Consider the following 24,576-nt stretch of genomic DNA (forward strand, 5'->3'; position numbering starts at 1 on the left):
CAAATATATTTCAATCGAAAAATAATCGAGTTAGATCCGGATTGACAACTTGCAACCTCGAGTGTTAGAAACGTTTCTAACACTATATCTATTATCGTCACATGCAATCAGAGGCATGTGTCAAAGGATATGCTTATAAACATCCTCATTCAACCACCCCAAGGGAGAGACTAAGTAATTTCCAAAAGAGAGACTTGACCTTATTTCTTTTTTTGAGCTTAGCTAAACTGGCAACTTCCTGTACTAACTTAAACATAGAAGTGTAGTAGGTTTGACCTCATATCATTGCAAGAATTTCTTACGCATGTTAGTTCGGAATATCTTGAGACGAGACCAAGGAGAAGTGCTTTAAAGATTAAGGTCACTGGCAGCAAAACTTAAAGCAGACGAGATTCAAACGTCAATTAGATTAGAAACTTTTTTTAAAATGTCAAATATGTCAAGTTAATTTAACATAAAATTACAAGTTGAACAACTTATTAAATATTTGTTTAAACATAAAGTTACAAAATTTAAGGTACATAGATTAAGGTCGGATGCAAGTATAAAAGTTTTAGATCCTAATGAAGCCTATATTTTATTTATACGGTCATTTGAGGAATTTGGGAGAAGGTCGAAGGGTAAAATGGAGAAAGTGTTTCCTTTGCAAAAAGGGGTGAAATATGTGATGATGAGTTGAAGTGAGCCGCTTCCACATATAATTGCCCATTGAAAAATGTAGGTCAATAATTTTCATATATAATTTCTTGGCCTAAAAAGCAAAATTTCTTTCTCCTTAAAATTACATGTTAAATTATATGTTAGTCCATAAACGTAAATAATTATATTTATTTATTTTCTAAACTTTCACGTTAGATTTTTTAATTTTTCAAATCATTAAGTTTTTAATTTTGTATTCAATAGATCTTTAAAATTTTTAATTTTATATCTAATAGATAACTGAAAATATTTGAAAAACTCATAAATATACTAAAAATTATCAATTATCAATTAACTTTGTTTTAAAGGTCGAATAGGTCGAAGAATTATGTGATACAAAAATTAAAATTTTAAAGATTTATTAAAAAACTTAATAGTTAATTTTAAACATATTTAAAAAAGAAGATAAAGTTTTGAAGAAGTTATAATTAGATTATAAAATTATAAATAAATCAAGTGAAGTCAGATTCAACAAGCAAAGGGCAGTACCCGGGCAATCCGCTGCCACAAACATGCCCAGATTTACAGTCATCAAAAAAGAAGAAATAAAAAAAGTGTTGACGTGTCAGTAGTTGATTGGAGGTGTGGAGAACGCGCCAAAACGCAAGTGGGGGTGAGGGAAAATAAAAATTAGGGATTGTGAGGTTAGAGGAAGGGTGGAGAAAGAAATGCAGGGGAGAGGATTGTTTTTTTGCTCTGTTTCTGCTTTTTCTATAATACGCAATTAGTTGGCTTTCTCACTTTGGCTCTTCCCACTTCCCAATCGCTACAAAAGAACCCATTTTTTTTTCTGCTGTTTTTCTATTATTTGTTTCACAGAGATAAGATACAAAGAGAGCACTGAGTCAACTCGGTCCTCTCTTTCTTACTCTGTTTCTGCTCTTTCTTCTTTAACTGGATATAGGATCCCGATCTTTTATAGGCTTCGTTTACCATTCGGCTTTTCAAGTTATTGTAGCTCTTCAACTTTTGTTGGGGGTGGGAATTCCTCCTTACGCATCAGTTTTTTGTTGCCTTTTTCTTCAATACTTTAGTCTTCATTTTGGTTTGAATTACCCCTCGTTTCTTTTGTCTCTGGGAAATTTTGCGTTCCTTGAATTTTCCCCCTCATTGTACAACTGTTCCCACAGTTTCTAAACAAGTACATTTTCGAATTCGAACTTTTTTTGGGGGGTTTCTCTTGTTTTTCCATATGGGGTTTTGAGATAAGTCGATTTGTCGTGGGTTTTTTGAGGGGAATAATGAGTTCGAAGAGGCAGAAAGGGTCAGGTGATTCGGATGAGTCGAATCGGGTTGGTTCAATTTTTCCAGATGAGGTATTGGAAAGAGTTTTGAGTTTGGTGAAGTCCCACAAAGATAGAAGTTCTGTATCTTTGGTTTGTAAAGATTGGTTCAACGCCGAGCGGTGGTCTCGAACCCACGTTTTCATTGGGAATTGTTACTCTGTTTCGCCGGAAATTGTAATCCGACGGTTCCCAAACATTCGGAGTGTGACGCTGAAAGGGAAACCTAGGTTTTCAGATTTCAATTTGGTGCCTCCGAATTGGGGAGCTGATATTCATTCATGGCTTGTTGCTTTCGCTTCAAAATACCCAAATCTCGAAGAATTGAGGCTCAAGAGAATGACTGTAACTGACGAAAGCTTGGAGTTTTTGAGTCGTTCTTTCCCAAATTTCAAAGCCCTTTCAATGATGAGCTGCGATGGTTTTAGCACCGATGGCCTAGCCGCCATTGCCACTCACTGCAAGTACGTCATTTCTTCTTTTTAAAACTCTGATTCATTACGATGAGATCTGGGTTGTTTGGGGAAATCCCTTTTGAAAGAATAGGGAATTTTATTATATTTTATTCATTATTTTCCCTCTTGGAATATTGATTTCTTTTGTGTTAGATGCCTCCTCAGAAAAAGGTTTTTTCATTTGCGTTGTGGTTATGAAATTAAAACAATGTTTGGTTGGTTTGGTCACTGATTCGTTTCTTTCAATTAGCTTTATATGGGGTTGCTGATGGACACCACCCAAACAGTATCATGTCGGAATCATATTGAAAAGTTATGAACTTTATTCATTCATTCATACAAAATGGAATGGGAACTCATAATAAATACAATTGTACTGCGTATAGTTCTGTTATTGGTGCTTATTATAGCATCACTTCCTACTGATTGAACTCTGATGAGAAATTTTTAACTTTTGTTATATCCACCTCTCGTTTTTCTGTTTCCCTTTTTTCTTGGATGCGACATCTAACCTGCTTTTCTCTGTCATATGGTCGTTGGCATATCACATCCTTGCAACTTTGTCTCCATTATTATCAACTTGATCATTAATTAATTACTAATGATATGGGAAGATCAGTCATTGAACAAATCTGGCCTTCTGCCCACCTCTTTCTACAGGAATCTTCAACCTACTGCCATGGCTCCACTGATTGTGCCAGCTCCCCAGATCTGTTGTCTTTAATGAAGCTTCAATTTGGGGGGGCGGGGCTGTGCCTTTTATTTGTTTATTTATTTTTCAGGAGGCTACTATTTATTCATGCTAATGAATGGGTTGAGTTTATCATCATAAATTCTTAAATTTATTACATGCTGTGATGTTGACATAGAATAGATATAAAGGATGACCTTGTCAACAGTTACGAAAAGTAGAAACTGATCGTTTGTTTCTTTTTACTAGATATGTTCTTGGAAATGATATTTAGTAAAGACATCAAGCCAAACGTTTTCTTTCTTGGGTGGGTGTCTGTTTTTGCAAGAAAGCGAAACTCTAACTTCTAATTTGATGCCAGGAACTTGACGGAGCTTGACATACTTGAGAACGACATTAATGACAAAAGTGGACATTGGCTGAGTTGCTTCCCAGATACCTTGAAATCTCTGGAAGTACTCAACTTTTCAAGTTTGAACAGCGATATCAGTTTTGAGGCCCTTGAGAAGCTGGTAAGAAGGTGCAAATCACTGAAGGTTTTGAAGGTTAATAGGAATATAAACTTGGAACAATTGCAGAGGCTACTTGTTCACACTCCTCAGCTAACGGAGTTAGGCACAGGGTCTTTTTCACAAGAGATCACTCTTCGGCAGTATTGTGACCTCGAAGATGCTTTCAAAAGTTGCAAGAATCTGCGTACTCTCTCTGGTTTGTTGGAGTCGACAGTGTTGTATCTCCAAGTTCTTTTTCCTGCCTGTGCAAATTTAACTTTCTTGAATCTGAGTTACTCTATTCTACACGGTGGTGAACTTGCTGGACTTCTTTCCCACTGCCCCGTTCTTCGCCGCCTTTGGGTATACCTCGGTTTTCCCTTCCTTTCTTTAGTTTAATATTAACGAGCGAGAGAGAGAGAGAGAGAGAGAGAGCAAGGATTGTGCAATGCAAGCACCTAGGATTTGAGATATCTCCTTCTATGACTGTTCATACTCGAGCCCTCTAATATTATGTTCCTGGTGCAGGTTTTAGACACAGTGGAAGACAAAGGCCTGAAGGCTGTTGGATTGAGCTGCCCCTTGCTGGAGGAACTCCGTGTATTTCCAGCAGATCCCTTTGCCGACAATTTAGTCCATGGTGTAACTGAGTCCGGGTTTCTTGCTGTGTCTTATGGCTGTCGTAAACTCCATTACGTTCTCTACTTTTGCCGCCAGATGACGAATGAGGCTGTGGCCACCATTGTGCAGAACTGCCCAGATTTCACCCATTTTCGTCTCTGCATTATGAATCCCCACCAACCAGATTATCTTACAGAGCAATCAATGGATGAGGCCTTTGGTGCGGTGGTGAAAACTTGCTCTAAGCTGCGTAGACTCGCCATTTCGGGCTTGCTAACAGACTTAACATTTGAATATATCGGGAAATATGCAAAAAACTTGGAAACTCTTTCAGTGGCTTTTGCTGGAAGCAGTGACTGGGGAATGCAGTGTGTTATGAGTGGTTGTCCAAAGCTGAGGAAGTTGGAGATCAGAGACAGCCCATTTGGAAATGCAGCTTTGCTTTCTGGTTTGGAGAGGTATGAATCCATGAGATCACTATGGATGTCGGCCTGTAAGGTGACAATGAACGGGTGTCGAGTTTTGGCGAAGCAGGTGCCGAGGTTGAACATTGAGGTCATTAAGGATGGTGGGAGTGATGAATGTGAAGCTGAAAGTGTATATGTATACCGCTCTGTTGCAGGTCCACGAAGAGACGCCCCGCCTTTCGTTCTCACCCTCTAATCCTTGTAAGTATTAAGGATCATCTGCCTTTACAAAATTGAAATTTGAACTCCAGATCAGATTAACAAGTTGATTATTACATTTGGGATCAAAAGTTGCCCAAACAAGTACCAACTTTTCCATTGAATTCTTCCAACCTCAGAAAAGAAATACATTCGAGACGTCCCAAACCCTGATTCTTTTATGGAAATATGTGGTTTTAGTGTTTGAATTTGATCATTCACTGTGTTTTTTCTGATAAGAAGTGCTCCATTGTTTATTGCAGAGGTGAATGTAGCGCTAACTGGGGCACCATATCCATGTGATGGGAAGAAAGATGAAAAAAAAAAGATGGAGAGTTGCAGAAGTTTGTAAAGAGAAGGCCTCTTCACTTTAAAGACTTGTGCAGACAATTATCGAAATGGGTTCGACAATAAAGCTTTTAAAGAGAGTGATCTCGGGTGCAGACGACGACGAGGCTAATTGCAGTTGAGTTCTACTCAAAGCACAGCCTAAAGAAGTGTGGAAACTAGAACATGGGAAGATAAAAGAATCTGAAATGGATTGAGATGAGAGACGGTCAAAATGTGATGGTCTTTTCTTGGTTGGAGAATTTGGAGAAAGCCAAGAAAGATGTTGGAAGCGCAGGCTGTTCTGTTCCCATGAAAAGGGCAAAACTCAAAAGCCCATCTGGTTTCCGAGTAATGATTATTGTCCAGGTTTAGAAGTTGGAATAATTGAATTTCACAAGCCTTTTCTTTTCTTTTTTCTTTTTAAATGCTATTCCGACAGATCGGTTTGTCTCAATTGGGTTGGGAAAAAAAAGAAAAGTTAGCAAGTTAAAACGGATAATGTTTTCATCATTTCGGGAAAAACGACATGTAGTTGATTTATAGTTCAAATCTCTTGCCAACCCAAATTGATGAATGCCCCAAAACAACCAAAGAATTTCTATTTTTGTTTGGTTATAATACAATGTTATTTATTCACTTGTTTCTTGAACAATAAACAAAAGAAAAATTAAAAAAAAAAAAAAAAATTTATGGAACGCATATTTATTTAAGTTGGGAAATTGGTTATTCACTTATTAGAAGAGCATGTGGAAGTGCGGGAATTAAGATAGGGTGTCCTTTTCGGTGTGCTGTCTGTTAGCTTTTTATTTATTATAGTTTGTAATGTGTCACATTCATTAGTACCTAAAGTCCCAAAGGGATTGCCTTCTAATACCCTCTCATCCCAAACCCTATACTTATATTATCATTTTTATTTTTCTCATTTCTTTCTGTCCCTTTCATACTTTTCATTCCATTTATTTTTAACATTCAAATTCTCTTTTTCTCTCTCATTATGGAGTGAAACTCAAATTGTTTGGACTTTGTATTTGGACTTCAATTAAAATATTTTTAAGTAGGGTTCTTTATTTATTATTATTAAGTTTTCTGTATATTTTCTATCCCTTTTTAATGATTCCACTCTTTCTTTTACTCATAAATTAATATACTAAATTTTAGACGTTTGTTTATGAGAAATTTGGATTCTCATTTTTTCTAATATTATTGTTGGTGTTATTTAAATTTTTAAAAATTCTAAAGTGGTTATGTAAGTATATTTTAGTAAGTTCATTTGTTTATTATTTTTTTTTTTTTAGAAACAATCAATAATAGATAAAAAAAAAAAATGTCTAGCTCCACCCGTAGTTGTAACCATTTTATATCCTTCCTCATGCTAGTATAACCTCTTTTTCCCCCTTTAATCCAAGCTCTTTAAATTTCAAAATATCATAAACCATATTCAGTAGCAGAGTTAGGAATTTTATACATCGACACTATATATACAAATCTAACAAATTTTTTTTTTTGTAAATGAATGTAAAAAAAAGTATTCATAATTTTATATATAAACTAATTTCTTATATTACAATTGTCTTCTACGAGTTTTCATATTTTTAAATTGATCTTAACTATTCACTTATTTCTGGTTAGATAACAACATAAACAAAATGCAAATCCTTTGAAATCTTATATTCTAACCAATTAAAATATTCACTTAACCAATCTATATTAAATTGTCTCAACTTTGCACCAAAATTCTTATGTGGAAAAGTATGATTTTCAGGCTGACAGTGACCTTTTAGTAAATATGTGTATGAACTCGATCTCAAATATTATAACTATAGCCATAAATTTTGGTTCTTAAACCAGCATCTACAGGTAGTTCTTCTCGATTGATTTATGTATAAGATCGATCAGAATCCAAAACATTTTTTTCTTTGAAGATGATGCCTCAACAGTTTCTATTGTTGTTTTTCTTTTATAATATTTCTCCATATTGATTTTGAGTTAACTCTACAAAAGTGTTAATAATAAGAATATTATATCCTATTATATAGATTTAAAGACATAAAAATTTAAAGTCTAAGAAGATTTTAAAATTTACTTGTCGAGTTTGTATATCCAAATGAATGACAACAAATAATCTTCTTACTTGAACTCTAAAACTAATTTTAAAAACCTATACGAGTAAATATAAATGTAAAAATAACATGAAAATACATGAAAATATATAAAATATAATGTGAATATAAAAATTATGTGCAAAAAATGAACGATATCTTTTTAATCGAATGTTCTTGAGATTGAAAAGTAAATTTCAAAGAAAAAAAAGTTTACAAACTGTCATCTAAAATAAAATATTGTAAGCAGTAAGAGTCAAACACCTATCCATTGCCAACCAAACAACATTACATACCAACAACCAAAACCCGAATAAATTAAAGAGAGCACATGCCCCTGACTCCTACGTGGCTCCACCTTTGATCATATTAAGTGATTAAACGAGTTTCTTTTATATTCAAATAACAAGATGGATAAATTGATGATCCTAAGGTTCTTCGAGTTTTTCCCATTTGTGATCCTCATTATGTCTCTTCAAGATGGTGCCTCATTTGGTTCACCATTTTTGGACTGGCTCCCAATTTTGTGGATTGAATGTTTGTTTGGACTTCATGGGTTATGATATCATATTAGATAATATAGAGTTCCATCTCAAAATCAATTTACTCGTGAAGTCCTTTGATTTTTTTCAACAGGGATCGTCAACACTTTTCATCTAAGTTTTGTTCCAATCCATACAACTTATCCGAAAAGAATAACTTTTCCTTTACCATAAGTATTAGGGACTTCTAAGATTATAAAGTGTTCAAACAGTAGGTCTACATTCAAATCTTCAAGATTTAGCTTTATCAATGGAGATGAACGTTAGAAAAATAAAAAGTTACAGAAACTTTTTCCTCATTAAACCAAATGAGATCCCACCTTTATGATCTTTCCTCTGTTATCCCTAAATTCCGTCTCTAACAGATGTACACACACATTACTCCCTTTTCAAATATCTTACCTAAACAACACGCGAGTGTAATAAATTCCTTTCTTAGAGATAAGAAACAGCAAAGCAAATTGAGAGGTATTTGCTTCTAAGTTCTCAAGAGAGACCAATCAATATGCTCTTATCTCATAAATCACATCCAATGACGGTGTGACAGTTGAGATTACTTGTTGCCTTCCTTCCCTCATCTCTAACCCTCCTATTTGGGAATCATTATGAGTCACAAATCTTGACCAATACCAATGGCTCTTCCACACTTTGAACATTTCTTCAATTGGGATGCCTTTTGTTTCTGGGAGGAAGAAGTAGATGAAAAGTGTCATTACACAAACCCAGGAAGCAAAGAAAATGAAGAGACCAAACTTCATGTGGCAAAGCATTGTCAAGAACACTTGTGCCACTGCAAATGTGAAGAACATGTTTATAGAGACATTGACACTTTGAGCTGCCGAGCGAATTTCCAGTGGGAAGATTTCACTAGGAACAAGCCAACCAAGAGGCCCCCAAGACCAAGCAAAACCTCCAACATAATTGCATATAAAAAGCACCACCACAATTGCATACCACTTTGGCAAGTTTTCTACCATTCCATTCACTCCAAATTTTGCTCCAATTGCCCCTGCTACAATTGCCTATTGAATAATACAACAAGCAAAACTGTTAAGAAATCGACTATTATTGTTTTTTATTTGGTAGGTAAATTTTCTTTTATTGAAATATTAGATCTTTTTCGGTTGACTTCGTGATGGACGGTCCGGTTGTTTGTTTTGGAATGTTTCGATCTTGCTGGTTTCTTTATCTGTAACTTCCTTGTTGATAATGTTATAAAAGGAAGTATGAGAATGTCTCATTTAGGTCTTTTAAGAACTGAATGTTTAATTGTCGTTTTGGTGTGCAGCCATTGCTGAAAGAGAAGAAACGAAGAGGTCTGTAGTTTTGTTATCGTGCATGGGTAAATCTTTGAAGAGAAGCGCTAAGTTTAGGGGGAGCCTAAACGTACAAGATCAATAAAGCCTGAGCTGAGAATAGATCTTGAGATAGGTGACGTCAAGTTTAAGGGGAGTCTAAATAAATTGTCTATTTAAGGTTTACTATATTACTTGATAGTTGTTCTATCAGTTAAGTAGTTTCTCTTGTAAACCTTCTGAATAGTACTTAGCTTCTTTTTAATTTGGGCATTATGCCCCCCAGATGTAGGTAAAGTTATACCGAACTGGGTTAACATATTGTGTGTTATTTTTCTTCTCTGCTCGTTTCTTTTATGTTAATACTTATGTCAGCATCATTGTGTCCATCATCATATATACAGTTAACTGTTTGTACATTTTTCAATTGGTATCAAAGTGGGTTCATTTGTTATATTTCCGTTAATTTTCTGCAATGGAACCAATCAGAGAAGGTGGATCTACTACTAGACCTCCAGTCCTTGATGGGACAAATTATTCATACTGGAAAGCCAAAATGACTGCTTATCTAAAATCAATTGACAGTAAGACCTGGAAAGCTGTTGTAAACGGGTGGAGTCATCCAATAATCACTATGAGGATGACAAAGTTTCTTACAAACCTAAGAAGGACTGGACTGAAGCAGAGAATGAGGCTTCCATAGGAAATTCTCGTACTTTAAACGCAATTTTCAATGAGGTTGATAAGAATATTTTTCGACTTATTAATACGTGCATTTCAGTTAAAGGAGCTTGAAAAATTTTGGAAGTTGCTCATGAAGGTACATCCAAAGTGAAAATGTCTAGATTGTAGATTCTAACTTCGAAGTTTGAATCTCTAAAAATGATGGAGGATGAAACAATAGCAAATTTTAATGTACGTATTCTAGACATTGCAAACAAATATTTTGCCCTTAGTGAGAAAATGTCAAAAGAAAAATTAGTTCGAAAGATTCTTTGCTCTCTGCCAAAACATTTTGACATGAAAGTGACCGCCATTCAAGAAGTACATGATATAGCCGCTATGAAAGTTGATGAACTGTTTGAGTCTCTTTGTACTTTTGAATTGACATTTGATGAATAAACGGACAAGAACGGTAAAGGGTTAACTTTGCAATCATATGTGAATGAAGACCATATCTCCAAAAAAGGAAAGAAAGTGAAGAGAACCTTGCTGACTTGCTTGCTCCGTTGACAAAACAATTAAACAAAGTATTAAAGAGACTAAACAAGCGTCCTGGTTAGTACAACACACCTTATGTTAGAGACAATACTAGAAACATCAATCATAATATGCATAAGAGTTTTAAACCTTTTGAATCGAAGAAAGACAGTGAACAGAGTTTGGATGGTAATCAAAATGGCAGAGATTGTGTCCTGGTTAGTACAACACACCTTATGTTAGAGACAATACTAGAAACATCAATCATAATATGCATAAGAGTTTTAAACCTTTTGAAGTGAAGAAAGACAGTGAACAGAGTTTGGATGGTAATCAAAATGGCAGAGATTGAACCTTCAAATGCAGAAAATGTGAAGGTTTTGATCACTTCAAAGCTGAATGTCCTAACTATTTAAGAAGACAGAATAAAAGACATTCAGCAACCTTGTCAGATGATGATTCAGATACTAGTAATGATTTAGAAGATGAGATTCGTGTCCTGATTGGTTGTACAACTATTGATGAGTCCACGATAGTTAGTCATGTTATGGATTGAGTTAGAATGTTCCTTAGGTGAAAAATGTTACCATTGAAGAAGTGTATGAAAAATGGGAAGCAGATCTGCTTGCACTGGAACAACAAAAAGATTGTATTCAAAAGTTATTAGAAGACAATCATTGTATTTTGAGCACTATATCAGAATTAAAGAAGGAACTGAAATGTCTCAACAACATCTGGATTAATTGTCTAAATTTGTTCGCGTGTAAAATTCAGGTACAGATGATCTAAACAAGATTCTCAACATAGAGAAGTAAGTTGCTGATAGAAAAGGGGTTGGGTTCAGTAGTCTAAGGAAGTCTGGTTATAGAACAACATTGTCATCTAAGATTGTCTTTATTCCTACTCAAAATCCTCACATGTCTGAGCTAAAACCAGATGATACTATATTTGTGGCTCATGTTAAAATTAGTAAGCCTCAGAAGAAATGAGTGTGTCATTACTGTGGGAAGGTAGGTCACGTTCATCTCTTCTGTTTTTATCATCTTGGCAGAAAGGAATACAAAACACCAAGACATTCTTCCCTAAGTACAGGTACTTTGAGTCACGAGTGTTGGGGTTGATGCCCTAAATCTCGTACGGTCCTATAGTTTGTAAATGTATCAAACAAACTCATTGTCTATTTAATAAAATAGATGATATTTTATTCCATATTTTTGTTGCATTAACCACAAACTAATAAACTAACATCTAAGGTTATCTTGTAACTTAAACATGTATGTAGAGACATATAGGTGGAGGTGGATCATGTTTAAGTGATAACCTAAATGGTCTATAGTAGATGGATAAGGCTGGGTACCTTATCCTAGTGACACTACGAGTATGGCCCGCTTTGTAGGTGTTATAATTGTTGTAAAGTGCTACAAATGATTTGATCTTGATCCTTCATGTATAGACATGTGAGTGAGGATATTCTACACAAAGGAGTTTGTTTAAGACCAGGCCACAAAATTTTTAGTCTCATTATATAATATCATTTATAATAGAGACTTACATTTCACCAGGATGAACATAGGTAATATGACCTGAATCTGGAATGAGTTGTGAACTCCTGCCTATGAGGGCGGTCCTTTGATTTGTATGAGTGAGAGTGGTCAGATCATCAACTCAATAAGCCTACCATTTTGGGGATTCGTCTGATTGGGGAGCTGGGAATACAACTACACAAGAAGGAATTCACTCCTTCCCCGAGGTTGGGGGTAGGTAGATAAGTTGCTCCCTTAAGGGCTAATCCCAGGGCTTGAACAATATGGTACCAACACTTCTCCTGGCTCGAGAAGGTTTAGTCATAGTTGAACTATGATCTATTGTTCATTAGAGGGATCAGTGATATTTAAGGAGTTAGATGTAACTACAGGGGCAAAACAATGGCCTGCTGTACTTACGAGTAATTTGTGAAGGGTTATCGTGCTGTTGATTGGTTATATCCAATGGACAGAAATATATCTGTAGTGCGAAGAGTTCAGCTGTTGATCTTTATTGGAGTGCCCGACCGTTAACGGATGGTGAATAATTTAATTAACGAATTTGATTAATTATTCATGTAATGTTGGAGCTTCAAGCTACAGGTCCATGGGTTCCCCTTGGTAGCTCAATAGGATTAAATGAGAATTAGTTTTTGAATTAATTTGAATTATTCAAATTAATAGAGAGATTTAATTATATATGAAATATTAAGTTATTTTAATTATATGTGATATAATTATTATAATGTAGTTGATATATTATAGCTTTCGTGAGAGGAAATAAATATTTGAATATGATAATATTATTAATATGAATCAGTTTCATAATTATTAAATTTAATATAAATGTGATTTATATTAAATGCTATATAAGAGACAAAAGAATCTATAGGTTATATTGTATATGATGCAATATTAAAATTTTTGATCATATGTTGTATTTGATATAACATATAATTTAGTATATATGATATGATAAGTTAGTTACCATATATATATATATTAAATATTATTTTAATTTAAAATGAGGGAGGGAGTCAGACTCCCTCTCTTTTCTCTCCACACATTCCAATAGATGACTTGTGCCATGCTTCATGCTAAAAAGAGAAAGATAGGAGAGAGTCTCATTCTTCATGAGACACACTATGAAAAATATAGAAGAGTTATGTGAGTTTTGAGTTGTTGAAAAATGTTCTCAACTCTTCCTTCTCTCTACTAAAAACTCTCCCTCATTCCAAAGTAGTCAGAGCCCACAACTCCTGGGTTCTCTACCTGAGAATACCGAGGAAACCATTGTGGTTGTTCTCATTCTTGATCGAGGTTTTCTTGAAGAAAGTCTTCAAGGCGTTCGTGTACTGTTCGAGGGATTATTGAAGAAAAGTCTTTAAAGGTAAGGTTTCTAAAACCTAATCATATAACATGTTGTAATTTATGTAAATGCATATCTTATTCTTGATTTACTGTAAAATTTACATTCAATGAAAAATGAGATTTGGGACGATTTTTCTTCCGCTCACGATTCCCTTCAATTTGGGATCCTTCAATGAAAACAGAAGAGTTACTTCTAGAAGATTTATTTGGTGTATCAAAGATGAAAAATCTCAAGAGAGGATATCCTACAATGTGGCTTTTACCTCGTCACACATCTCAAACCAAGAAGATTGGCACTTCAACAATAGATGCTCGAGGCACATGACAGGTGAAAAATCCTTCTTTTCTGATCTAAAAACATGTGGCTTTAGACATGTAACCTTTGTTAATGGAGCTAAAGAAAAATATTGGGTAAAAGAGATTTGTTGAGATCTGGTCTTCCTACTCTTCGTGATGTTATGCTTGTCAAAGGCTTGACTACTCACCTAATTGGCATTAGTCAACTGTGTAATCGAGGATATCACGTAAGTTTCTCTAAAGATAAGTGTTTAGTAAAGGATGATAAAAACTTGTTAGTTATGATAGGTTCTCGTTCATCGAATAACTGTTATCATGGGTCCCCCAATGCTTCTATTGATGTATGTAACTCTTCCAAAATGAGAGAGCCTGAAGTGTGGCACAAGAGACTTGGTCGCATAAGTCCATGATCAATAAGAAAAGCAATCAACGTGGAAGCCATTCTTGGATTATCCTCTCTGAGCGTAGAAACTGATTCATTCTGTGGTGAATGTCAAACTAGTAAACAAGTTAAAACCTCTCATAAAAAAGTGACACAATGTGGCACTAGAAGAGTTTTGGAGTTACTACACATTGACTTGATGAGACCCATGCAAGTTGAAAGTTTGGAAAGTAAGCGGTATGCTCCCGTTTGTGTGGATGACTTTTCTCGCTTTACATGGGTAAAATTTATTAAAGAAAAATATGACACTTTCAAGGTATTTCAGATATTATGTCTTCAGGTTCATCATGGACAAGAGAATAACATTATTCGTATTAGAAGTGATCACGGAAGGAAATTTGAAAATTCTCGATTTGCTGATTTCTGTACTTTTGAAGGAATTCTATATGAGTACTCTGCTCCTGTAACTCCTCAACTGAATGTAGTTGTAGAAAGAAAGAACCGCATATTCCAATAGATGGCTTGTGCCATGCTTCATGCTAAAAGGATGCCCCTTCACTTTTGGGAAGAAGCATAAAATACAGTCTGTCATATTCACAATCATATTTATCTGCACCTAGGTGCTGTCAGCACTAATTATGAACTTTGGAAAGGAAGACATGCGAATATGACCCACTTTGTTGATGTTATAATTGTTGTAAAATGCTACAAATGATTTGGTCTTGATCATTCATGTGAAGACATGCGAATGAGGGCATTTTATACAAAGAGTTTGTATAAGACCGGAACGTGAAATGAATAGTCTCTCCTTATAACACCGGTTCTAGAAGAGACTTACATTTCACTAGGATGACCATAGGTGACTTGACTTAATCCTATATGAGTTGTGAACTTATGTCTATGAGGGCAATCCTTTGATTTGTATGGTGAAAGTGGCCAGATTAGCTGACTCAACAAGCCTACTATTTTGGGGATTTGTCTGAGTAGGGAGTTGGGAATATAGCTACACAAGAAAAATTGATCCCTTAATAGCTGATTCTGGGTTGAATATTGAGGCTTCAACCTCTCATTGAGCCGAGAGGTATTAGTTTATAGTTAGACTATAAACTGTTTGTTGATTAAAGGGATCAGTGGGACTTAAAGAGTTAGATATAACTATAGGGGTATAACGGTAATTTGACCCATCTATAGTTATGAGCGATTTGTGAAGGGTTGACTCACTGTTGATTGGTTATATTTGTGAATACAAAAATATATCAACAGTGAGAAGAGTGTAGCTATTGGCTTTTAGTGGAGTGATTGGTAGTTAATGAATATTGATTAATTAGATTAAAGGAGTTTAATCAGTTAATCTCATATCATTAGAGTTTCTAATCTGTAGGTCCATAAGGTCCCATTGTTAGCTCATTAAAGGACATTAGAATGATTTGAATTGTTCAAATCAAATAAGAGAATTTTATATTAATGAGATTAATATATAATGATTAATTATAGATATGATCTGTAATCCAAATTATGTAAGAGAGATATATATATGAATAAGATTCAAATATTAGATGTACATGAATTAAATTCATAAAGAGATGTATATATATAAATATGTGGTATTTATATATTAATTAACTCCATATTAAATATGATTTAATATAGTTAATTAATTAATTAGTGGTTGATTAATTGATCAAGAAATAATGGAGATTGGAGGTTAGCATAAATATATAATATTTATGATGTTTAATTAAATGTATATCAAATAGGATTTAATATATGGTTATTTAATTAATATGTCAATTAATTAAATAAGGGTTATTTAATTAATTAGCATTAAGGACATAAAACGAAATTTTTGGAGAAGAGGTTAACACTTTTCTATATAGATACATTCTTATAACCATTTTAGGTAAGATTTTGATATTAACAAAAATCTAGCCTCCACCTTCTCTAACTTCTCTCTAGAATTCCCTACCATTTTCCTCAAATTTCTTGAAAACCACACTTCCAAGTTCTTTGAATCCTAGAGAATAGTAAGGTAACATCATTGGTAGTGTACTTCTACATTGGAGAAGTTCGAGACTATTAACAACAATGGGAGAAGAAAACTAGAGGAATCAACAAAGGTAAGTTGTGATTTCTCCTATTTTCATTTTTCAAGCATGCCTATGTTTTATTTGAATGTTTATCCTAAAATTACATGTGTTTATTTTACTGTTTTTATTTATTTAAAAAATAGAATTTGTAAATGTAAGGTGTTCATTGGGATTCGATCCGTACAACATATTCAAGGTATTCCAACAAAAATGATACACCTAACTCTACTTAAAGTAAGAATGATAAACTTTCTAAGAGAGTTCAAAAGAAAAAGTACCTGACATAACAACATCTGAATGCCTCCCTCGAAAAAAAGGTACCTTCGTCCCCACTTATCAATGCCGTAAATGGAAACAATAGTGGCAAGTACATTCCAGCTGCCAGTGATGACGGCAGACATCAAAGAAGCGTCGGATTCGAAGCCGATAGAGTTGAATAAGAGGGGGGCATAGAACATGATGATATTGATGCCAGTGAGTTGTTGGAAGAAAGGAATTAGTATGGCCATACAGAGATGGGGTCTGTATTTCCTCTGCAGCAAGTTTTTCCATGGATGTTTGAGTTGTTTTGAGGCTTCACTAGCTGTAACCAAATCTTGAAATTCTTGTTCAACATCTTCAACTCCACGAACTCTTCTAAGTTGAAGTTTGGCTTCTTCATGGGGATTTTCTCCTCTTTCAATCATCGAATTTGGTGTGTCTGGTAATAGGATTGATCCAATGGTGATAATCATAGCTGGGATTATGGCTCCCCCTAAACTCAATCTCCATCCCCAACCACCCTTAATCTTGAATGTGAAATAGTTAACAACATTGGCTACAAGAATCCCTATTGTAATGGATAATTGGAAGAAGAAGTTCAAAGCTCCTCTGTATCTGTAAGGAGCCATTTCAGAAAGGTAGAGTGGCACAGACTGAAATGAACAACAATACAACTTTTTAAGACTTATCAGTCGCATTTATTAGACATTTTTTAAAGTTATAGTATTAACCTGATTTGTGAATCCAATACCAAAGCCGAGTAAAAGACGACCAAGAATGAGCATCCAGACAGCTTTGGCGAAACCGTTAATGATGGCGCCGGAGCAGAACAATATGCCACCGAGGAGCATGGAAGGCCTCCTGCCAAGCTTACGGGTTACTGTCGATGCAACGAGTGAGGCGACGAGTGCTGCTAAGTAGAGCGACGACGTGAACATCGTCAAAATCTGACTGTCGTAGTGGCAATACTGGTTTTTTGTGGAAATCAAATTCTTTCTCTCGTACACATTCCAAAAGAACTTCTCCAGAAATGAGTCCATGGAAGTAACCCCACCTCAAATAATTTGACAATTTTCAATGATCGTATAAAAATTTAAATTATTTTACGTGCAGTTTGTTGGTAAGTATTTTTAACTATTCAGTTAATCGTATAGTTATGAAATGAAAACTAGATTATAAAAAGTAGCATCAACTTTGCAATTCATTAGAACAATATACTTATTCTTTCTTCCAGGAAATTAGGACTTCAAATAGTGTGGCGACAACCTAACTCGGGGAGATTCAAAATTCTCTTCTAGATCATTGACTTTCAACGTAGTTTTGAAATGTTTACAACAAAAATTAGCAAAAATTTTTAAATTAATACCTGAAATCCCAATATCGTAACCAAAAATGAGGCCGCCCATGGCAGCAACGATGCATGTTACGGTGACAAACGGAGTGAGTTTTCCGGGATACTCCTTTATACCTTCACCGGGGAGGACTCCTCCAGCTGCAGACATTGTTTTATTAAAGAGAGAAATAATGCAACAAAGTAGAAACAGAGAGAAACAGAGAACAAATTGGAAAAATGAGGACATAATAGAGGAAGAATTGAGAAAAGAAAACAGGACATTCAAGATGCCCCCAAGACGTACGAGTCAATGATAATGACTTGTTTTTCTATGCAAGTCTACTCATCATCACGGGTCAAAATTTGCTATCTTGATTAACACCTTGATGTTTTTGTCTATTACTTGTGCAACTTATTTATTGGTTTAAAGTCAATAATCTTGTTGATTGATATTATTAATACAAGTCTTGTCCACACATTTGAATACTAAAATATAGTTGAAATCTAATAATATTTTAATATAATATTACATCTCTTTCATTGGCTTCTTCTTTTTCAAAGAGGCAAATTTCAAAAAGTCCAAAATCAAGGCACAAGTCACCCACAATAACATTGTGCATCCAGTTAGGAAAGTTAGCAACCCAATTTTATTTATTTATTTATTTTTTCACAATTTTTCGAATTGGAAGAAACAAAAATATCAAACAAACAACATGAGGAACTGCCATATAAGTAGTTTGATTCCTATCATGAGAATAAAAAGAGAAAGATAGACATCTCCGTAGTGCTCGCCAATACATTGATGTCATTTCTTTTCTTATGTAATTAACATGATGGTATCAATTGACACCACTCTTTCAATTATGTTATCTCTTTCTTCCTTTTATCATTATTGTTGTTGTTGTGGTGTTTTTCCAGACGCTGAAATCATGTTTTTCTTAAATATTCTTACTCAAATTGTATGTATTTTATGTAGTTTTTTTTTTTTATAAATAATTTGCTCGTATTTATGATTTTTTTAACAAAAAATATGGAAAAATAGTAACGATATTTATTTTTCAAATATCTTTTTCGGAAAAAAAATGGTCCCTAAATTTTAGGTTTGATTTCTATTTAGTCTCTATATTTCAATGTTTCAAAATATTAAAGGTATATCCTTGAGTTTCAAAGTAACATTTATTTGATTATGAGATTTCCATATTTTATATTTTTATCTTTGAGCTTTTGCTAAGTGTTCATTTTGATTTTTCACGTCAATTTTTAGTTAATTAATTCAAAATAATTATGAAGTGAAATTTTTATAATTGATTTTGATAGTAATGAAAAACTAATCAACTATAATTATTTTAAATTAATAATTAATAGACACTAACACTACATGTAAAAAAAAATGTGTATTTTGTGAAAATAAAAATTTTAAGTATAAATCTTAAAAATTTAGAAACCAAATAAAAATAAAATCCAATTTAAGGATAAAAATGTAATATTTTGAAACTTAAGGATTAAAATTGAAATTAACTCAAAATTGAGGAGGAAAAATCTAATATTTTAAAACCAATGAAATGATCAACACTAAGTAACAAAAAAAATATTTTTTAACCTTAAGGCATAAACCTCCAACATAATTCCATGAATGCCACTTAGCAGTGTCGTTGAATGAATCAAAAGCCTAATTGCATACAATCCATGGCAATATAAACAATAACATTGAGATAATAAACATACATAATGTATAATTGATTATTATATCCAAACGTATTTAACTAACAAACAAGTTAGAACCAAAAATAACATCGATTATTAGATTCAAATATAAAGTAATTGTTTTAAATGGTAAAACTTCTGAAAATACTCAAGTATAGTAAAATGTCACTTTCTATAAGTGATAGACCGCAATAGATTTCTATCACTGAAGAAGTCTATCACAATGATAGACCACGACATTTTACAATATTTGTAAATAAGTAGACTCATTTTTCTTTATTTGAAAAAACCCTTCAAACATACTTGTTTAGAATGACACTACAAGAAATATCACTTATAATAGCATCCAAAATGTTTTCGAAATGTTGTCGTAGCCCATGTTATTGAAAGTCCATAACTTTTGATAGCGTTTTTTCAATGCTATAAAAAATTCTATAAAAAGTCCATTTTGATATCGATATATGATGCTATAAAAACTTTTCATAACATAAAAAGAGTGCTATTGAAATGTTTTGATAGCGTTTTCTATAGCGTTAGAAAATCGGCATCAAAACGTTTCAATAGTGTTTATTCAAGGCTAAAAAAACGTTATTGGAATGTTTTGATAGCATTTTTCTAACACTATAAAAAATGCTATCAAAATGTTTCAATGACATTTTTAATAACATTGTAAGAACGCTATAAAAGAGTCTTTATAATGTTTTATAAATGTTGTCGTAGCTGATATTATTAAAAGTCATCGACTTTCCATAATGTTTTTGTGCAGCGATTATATCGCTATAGAAAGTTGACATATGATAGCTTTAATTCAATGTTATGAAATTGTTCATTGCATTGGAAAAATTACCATAAAAAGTTTTCATAGCAATAAAAAAATGTTATAAAAGACATTCTATAGCGATTTTAGACACGCTATTGAAAGTCCCTTATTTTTATTAGCATTTTTTCATCGTAATGGAAAAAATCTATAAATACCCCATCTTCAAGCATGAATTTTAATGTTAATGAACTTTCTACGACATGTTTTTGTAATACTAAAAGCAATGTTATAATCGATCTTTAATAGCACTTGTTAATAACATTTTTTTAGAATTTACAATTTGTTTCACAAATGTTATTGTAGAATTAATTATAAACATATATTTATAGAAGTCGCTTGCCCATATTATTGTCTAGACGAAGAAAGATATAATTCACATTTCATCCAAATTTACAATCGTAATTATAACCAAAATATTCAAAGTCATAGCATGCAAAAGAAATAAAATACTATATTCATAAAAAAAAGTTTGATATAGTCATCAAAAATATGTTCCAACGAAGTTCTTGTCTAATAGAACAATTTGTAAATTCTTAATCCAAATAAAATGACTACATATATAATCTCAAAATGTTGATACAATCAAAAGAGATGTTTTGATTATAGTGATATCAAAATTCTCCCACACAAAATATGCAGCTCCGATGTTTGTTGTTGAATCATTCACCTAATAAAAAATAAAATAAAATAGCTTTCATAAATCATCATGATTTATTTATAACAATAGACTAGCTAATGAACTAAATAAATACTTAATTCACAAAGTAGTAAATAAATTTTCTTACATAGTTGGACTTTATCCATTGACCATGTAACAGTAGTGCCCACAACATCGTCAATAACAATAATGTCATATGTTGGCCTCTATAAGAAGAAATTTGGTATTTTTACCATATCAACCCACATATGAACTGCATTCAGGCTAAGAGGTATGTGTTGAACAAGGATTGATGGATCATTGGAAGACCATCTACCTTCAACAACGACTTCTCCTGAACCGACTCAATCAAGCAGCAAACACTTATGAGGAGTGTTAGTAGTAGAACACTTTTTCACCAATAATATGGTTAGAAAATTTTCAAACAATAATAATTTTGAATACTAAATGAATAGAAAAATGTATAAATGAATTTACCTGTGGGGAATTTAGGATTGGAGTTAGAATATCTACTGATGTTGATACTCTAACAGGATAATTAGAATTTTGTTCCCTCATTTTTCCTATAGAAATAACATATTCAAAGTGTTATATAAAACACAATTTAAATAGATAAAGAGAGTTAGGATAAATTTACCTTATCCCTTATTAAGGAAGCTATCACGCTTTTCAGTTCATCTACATCTGTTGTTAGGTTGTTGCATTTTCTTTCAAGAGATGCAATAGTCTTATTTTCAGAGTTGATGTAGACAACTCCGATCTAGTCACACCAAATCCTAATCCTCGTACATGGCCATGATTGGGACCGAAAACTCTACTAACTGCATCATCAATTATACTACTTGAACGAGACATTCCCACACGATTTGTTCAATGTGCTCATAAGAAAAGAAATGCATGATATCGTTCAACATAAATTAGCCTTTTAGGAGAGGGGGTGGGGGGAGGGGAAGGTGAATTATAACCAACACAAATTCACAACGTTTAGAAACTCTTACTTCAACTAAATCACTACTCAAATGCCCACAAACCAACAAAAGATCACTTAAACAAAATCAACCTAAAGAAGTATTGAATATTAAAAAAAAAAGATCATTTGGGGGGGGGGGGGGGGTGGGGGAGCGGAGGGGGATGCCTTATGACCAACACAAAAAATCCTAGCTAACCCTATATCATGCGTTATACAGTGTCAAAATGTCTATTTTTGTAGCTATCGTAGGAATCAACCGCATGGGCTGAAGCCAGACCATCGCAAAGTTGATCGCTGGCATGATAAACGCATATGCGCTAGAAACCTTCGAGTCGGGCAAAAGGTCTTACTCTTCAATTCGAGATTGCGGCTCTTCCCAGGAAAATTAAAAACGCGTTGGTCCAGTCCCTTCATCATCAAAGAAATATTTTTCATATGGTGCGGTGGAACTGATCACCAAGGATGGCAGTCGAACATTTAAAGTTAGTGGACAATGGATAAAGGCATATTGTTGAGGAGATTTCTAGCCAGAAACAGTCTCCGCAAAGTTGAAAAACTCAGACTATCCCTTACTCAACTCTTGAACATTTAACTCTTCGTCATTTTACGATTATCAGTATTTCATTTATTTCTCTAAAATAAAAAAAATTATAAAAAAAATAATAAGAAAAAAAACTTGTTGTTTTGTTTTAAAATCATTTGATCCTCTCTTTGTCTGTTTACAAGGATTAAGGCATAGAAATGCGAAGAAGCAAATGATCTCATTCCATCACCGCAATCCACAGGAGCATCGATCGCTGCAAGGATGGATGCATCAATACACAATGCGGGCGACAACGCAGAATTTGAGGGTGTACTCTTCCTTATCTTGATTTGAAATTTTGCACTATCACATTGTATTTTAAGTTTTTTCACTGCATCCTCCTTAATTACCATAATCATTTGCCAAGTAGATAAATTTAATAGTTCACCGCATGTTGTTTCTTTGCTAAGTATGATTTCAATGACGAAAAATATGCTTCTATATCTTTCGTATACATAAGAGTCAACTTAATCTTAAGATAGTCATCTCAGGAAATATTTCTAGAAGTTAGGGATTCACTAGCTTTCTTTCAAACTCTTTTTACAAGCATTCTATGACCATCGCATGACCTATTTTAATTTCTTTTGGCAATGAGGACATTGCCGCATTTTAAATTTGGGGGTGAGGTATTTATTTTCGACCTTGCTATAAAAAAAATAATAAAATATATTCTTTGAGAATAACGACTCCACTGTCAACGCAATGGAAAACCCATGTTGATAAGAGTTAAGTTGTGAAAGACACTTATCCGTAGTTAGATGTCCGCATGACACACGTGGGGGCAAGCTAAAACGAAGGCAAGGCACTCGGATCAACGCAATGTTCAAATTAGAATCAAATTGGAATTGGAGAAAATATATTTAAATATGATTTAAATATATGAAGATGAATTTGTGTAAAAATAAATTTAATATTGGATATTAAATTAATTAGAATTATTTAAATTGTTTAAATAATTATTTATTAATTTTATTAGAAAAATTAATTTATGAAATTAATTTTTAAAATTAATAAATTTTTATTTTAGAAATAAAATATGATTTTAAAATCAAAATAGATTTTGGAAATTGAAAAATCACACAAACTAGAAAAATAGGTTTTTCAAGTCATCTTCAAATTTGCTTACAAGAAACCCACCACCTCTTCCTTTGGTTTACTCCAAGCATGAGTTGCATCCCATGTAGCACAGCTCTTTGCCTGATAGTCTGCAATATATTGAAGAGATTGGAGTGAAGAAAGAGAGAGGAACCGACTGAATTTTTGTTGAAAAATTCAGATGAAGAAGGTGTTTTTCAATGGGTTCTGTTTAGTAAGCTTTCTCCATATTCCCTTTGATTCCAGCTTATTTCGAGTCCCACAACTCAATTTAGAGCACCAAGAGGATAGTAGGGAAGATCTTGTGTGGTCTACACAAGGGTTCAGAGGATTTTGCAGCTGAAAATGGAGATTTCATTGGTTCGGCCAAGGTATGTTCATGAAACCCATTATACTTTGTTTTTAGCATATTTCTTTTATCCCAATATTAATGAATTAGAATGCTTATGGATTCCGTTCCCTTCTGCTGCGTGCTGGTGTTGATCCAACAAAGGTTGATCGCATACGTTCATCGCATGGATGTGCGGCTACAGAGTAATAACCATGATAGAAGGTTGATCGCAAGGTAGGTGAAATATGTTGGTACTTCAGGAAAAACAAGCATGAACATATACCTTGGGAGTATAAAAACAGTGATGTTGACATTTCACTTACCCTGCCAAAAGTGGCAATGATTCAGAGAAGGACTATCAATGCCGTCGGCGATTGAGCTCTATAAATAGAGAATTAGAGCCCAAATTCAAGGCATCCGAGCATCTTTCTTAGATCCTTGTGATCACAGATAAGAGCGTGAGCAAGACATTTTTTTAGAGTTCTTCATTCCTTCAACCCATTCCGAGTGACGACCGGAGCTTTGCCGGAGATAGAGCTCGAGAAAGACTACTCCACCGCCCATCCATGGCACCACCGGTAGCCTTGACATACATCTGATGGAGCAAGAGACTGCCTACATCTAGCCTTCCACCTCTATTCTCATCTCTGTATTGTATTACATTTTGGCTTAAGACATTAATACATTTTGCAATCAATGATCTCTTTATTTTCTTTGACACCATCTTCATTATCTTATTCTTTGTTATCGTTTACCTTCATCGTTTAGTTATCAAAGGCGGTTGCATACT

At 33.8% G+C, this 24,576-nt stretch overlaps 2 protein-coding genes and 1 long non-coding RNA gene across 4 annotated transcripts; 2 read left to right on the forward strand and 1 right to left on the reverse strand.

Annotated features, from left to right (window-relative positions):
* The first annotated feature begins 1,349 nt into the window (after positions 1-1,349).
* LOC120074126 (protein TRANSPORT INHIBITOR RESPONSE 1-like) lies at positions 1,350-5,871 on the forward strand. The gene is made up of 4 exons (XM_039027146.2): positions 1,350-2,446; positions 3,490-3,982; positions 4,148-4,908; positions 5,169-5,871. Exons 1-3 carry the CDS (start codon positions 1,941-1,943, stop codon positions 4,901-4,903), a joined length of 1,755 nt encoding a protein of 584 aa, XP_038883074.1. The 5' UTR covers positions 1,350-1,940; the 3' UTR covers positions 4,904-4,908; positions 5,169-5,871.
* Positions 5,872-8,040: 2,169 nt separating this feature from the next.
* On the reverse strand, positions 8,041-18,129 carry LOC120074127 (sugar carrier protein C-like). Of its 2 annotated transcripts, none has more exons than XM_039027147.2 (4): positions 17,659-18,129; positions 17,024-17,346; positions 16,310-16,945; positions 8,041-8,898 (listed from the first exon to the last, which is right to left on the reverse strand). In XM_039027147.2, the coding sequence occupies exons 1-4, from the start codon at positions 17,870-17,872 to the stop codon at positions 8,377-8,379; spliced, it is 1,695 nt and encodes a 564-aa protein (XP_038883075.2). In that variant the 5' UTR covers positions 17,873-18,129; the 3' UTR covers positions 8,041-8,376. The 2 variants fall into 2 exon arrangements, with proteins under 2 accessions (XP_038883075.2, XP_090167895.1); XM_090311769.1 differs by having other exon boundaries at positions 17,024-17,202; positions 17,659-17,895.
* Positions 8,696-9,636, forward strand: LOC120074128 (uncharacterized). The gene is made up of 2 exons (XR_016528415.1): positions 8,696-8,837; positions 9,165-9,636. It is a non-coding gene; the product is annotated as an uncharacterized LOC120074128 (long non-coding RNA).
* Positions 18,130-24,576: the final 6,447 nt, after the last annotated feature.

This window comes from Benincasa hispida, chromosome 3 (assembly GCF_027475165.1).
Source record: "Benincasa hispida cultivar pf3 chromosome 3, pf3_genome.v1.1, whole genome shotgun sequence".
Classification (NCBI taxonomy): Eukaryota; Viridiplantae; Streptophyta; class Magnoliopsida; order Cucurbitales; family Cucurbitaceae; genus Benincasa; species Benincasa hispida.

Excerpts from the sequence above, each read along its gene's own strand:
- LOC120074126 (XM_039027146.2), top strand. The coding sequence starts at position 1,941 with ATGAGTTCGAAGAGGCAGAAAGGGTCAGGTGATTCGGATGAGTCGAAT. Across the intron at positions 2,447-3,489 it reads GCCATTGCCACTCACTGCAA|GAACTTGACGGAGCTTGACA; the intron begins GTACGTCATTTC and ends ATTTGATGCCAG. Across the intron at positions 3,983-4,147 it reads CCGTTCTTCGCCGCCTTTGG|GTTTTAGACACAGTGGAAGA; the intron begins GTATACCTCGGT and ends TTCCTGGTGCAG.
- LOC120074127 (XM_039027147.2), bottom strand. The coding sequence starts at position 17,872 with ATGTCCTCATTTTTCCAATTTGTTCTCTGTTTCTCTCTGTTTCTACTT. Across the intron at positions 16,946-17,023 it reads GTATTGGATTCACAAATCAG|TCTGTGCCACTCTACCTTTC; the intron begins GTTAATACTATA and ends TGTTCATTTCAG. Across the intron at positions 8,899-16,309 it reads TTCAGATGTTGTTATGTCAG|GCAATTGTAGCAGGGGCAAT; the intron begins GTACTTTTTCTT and ends ATTATTCAATAG.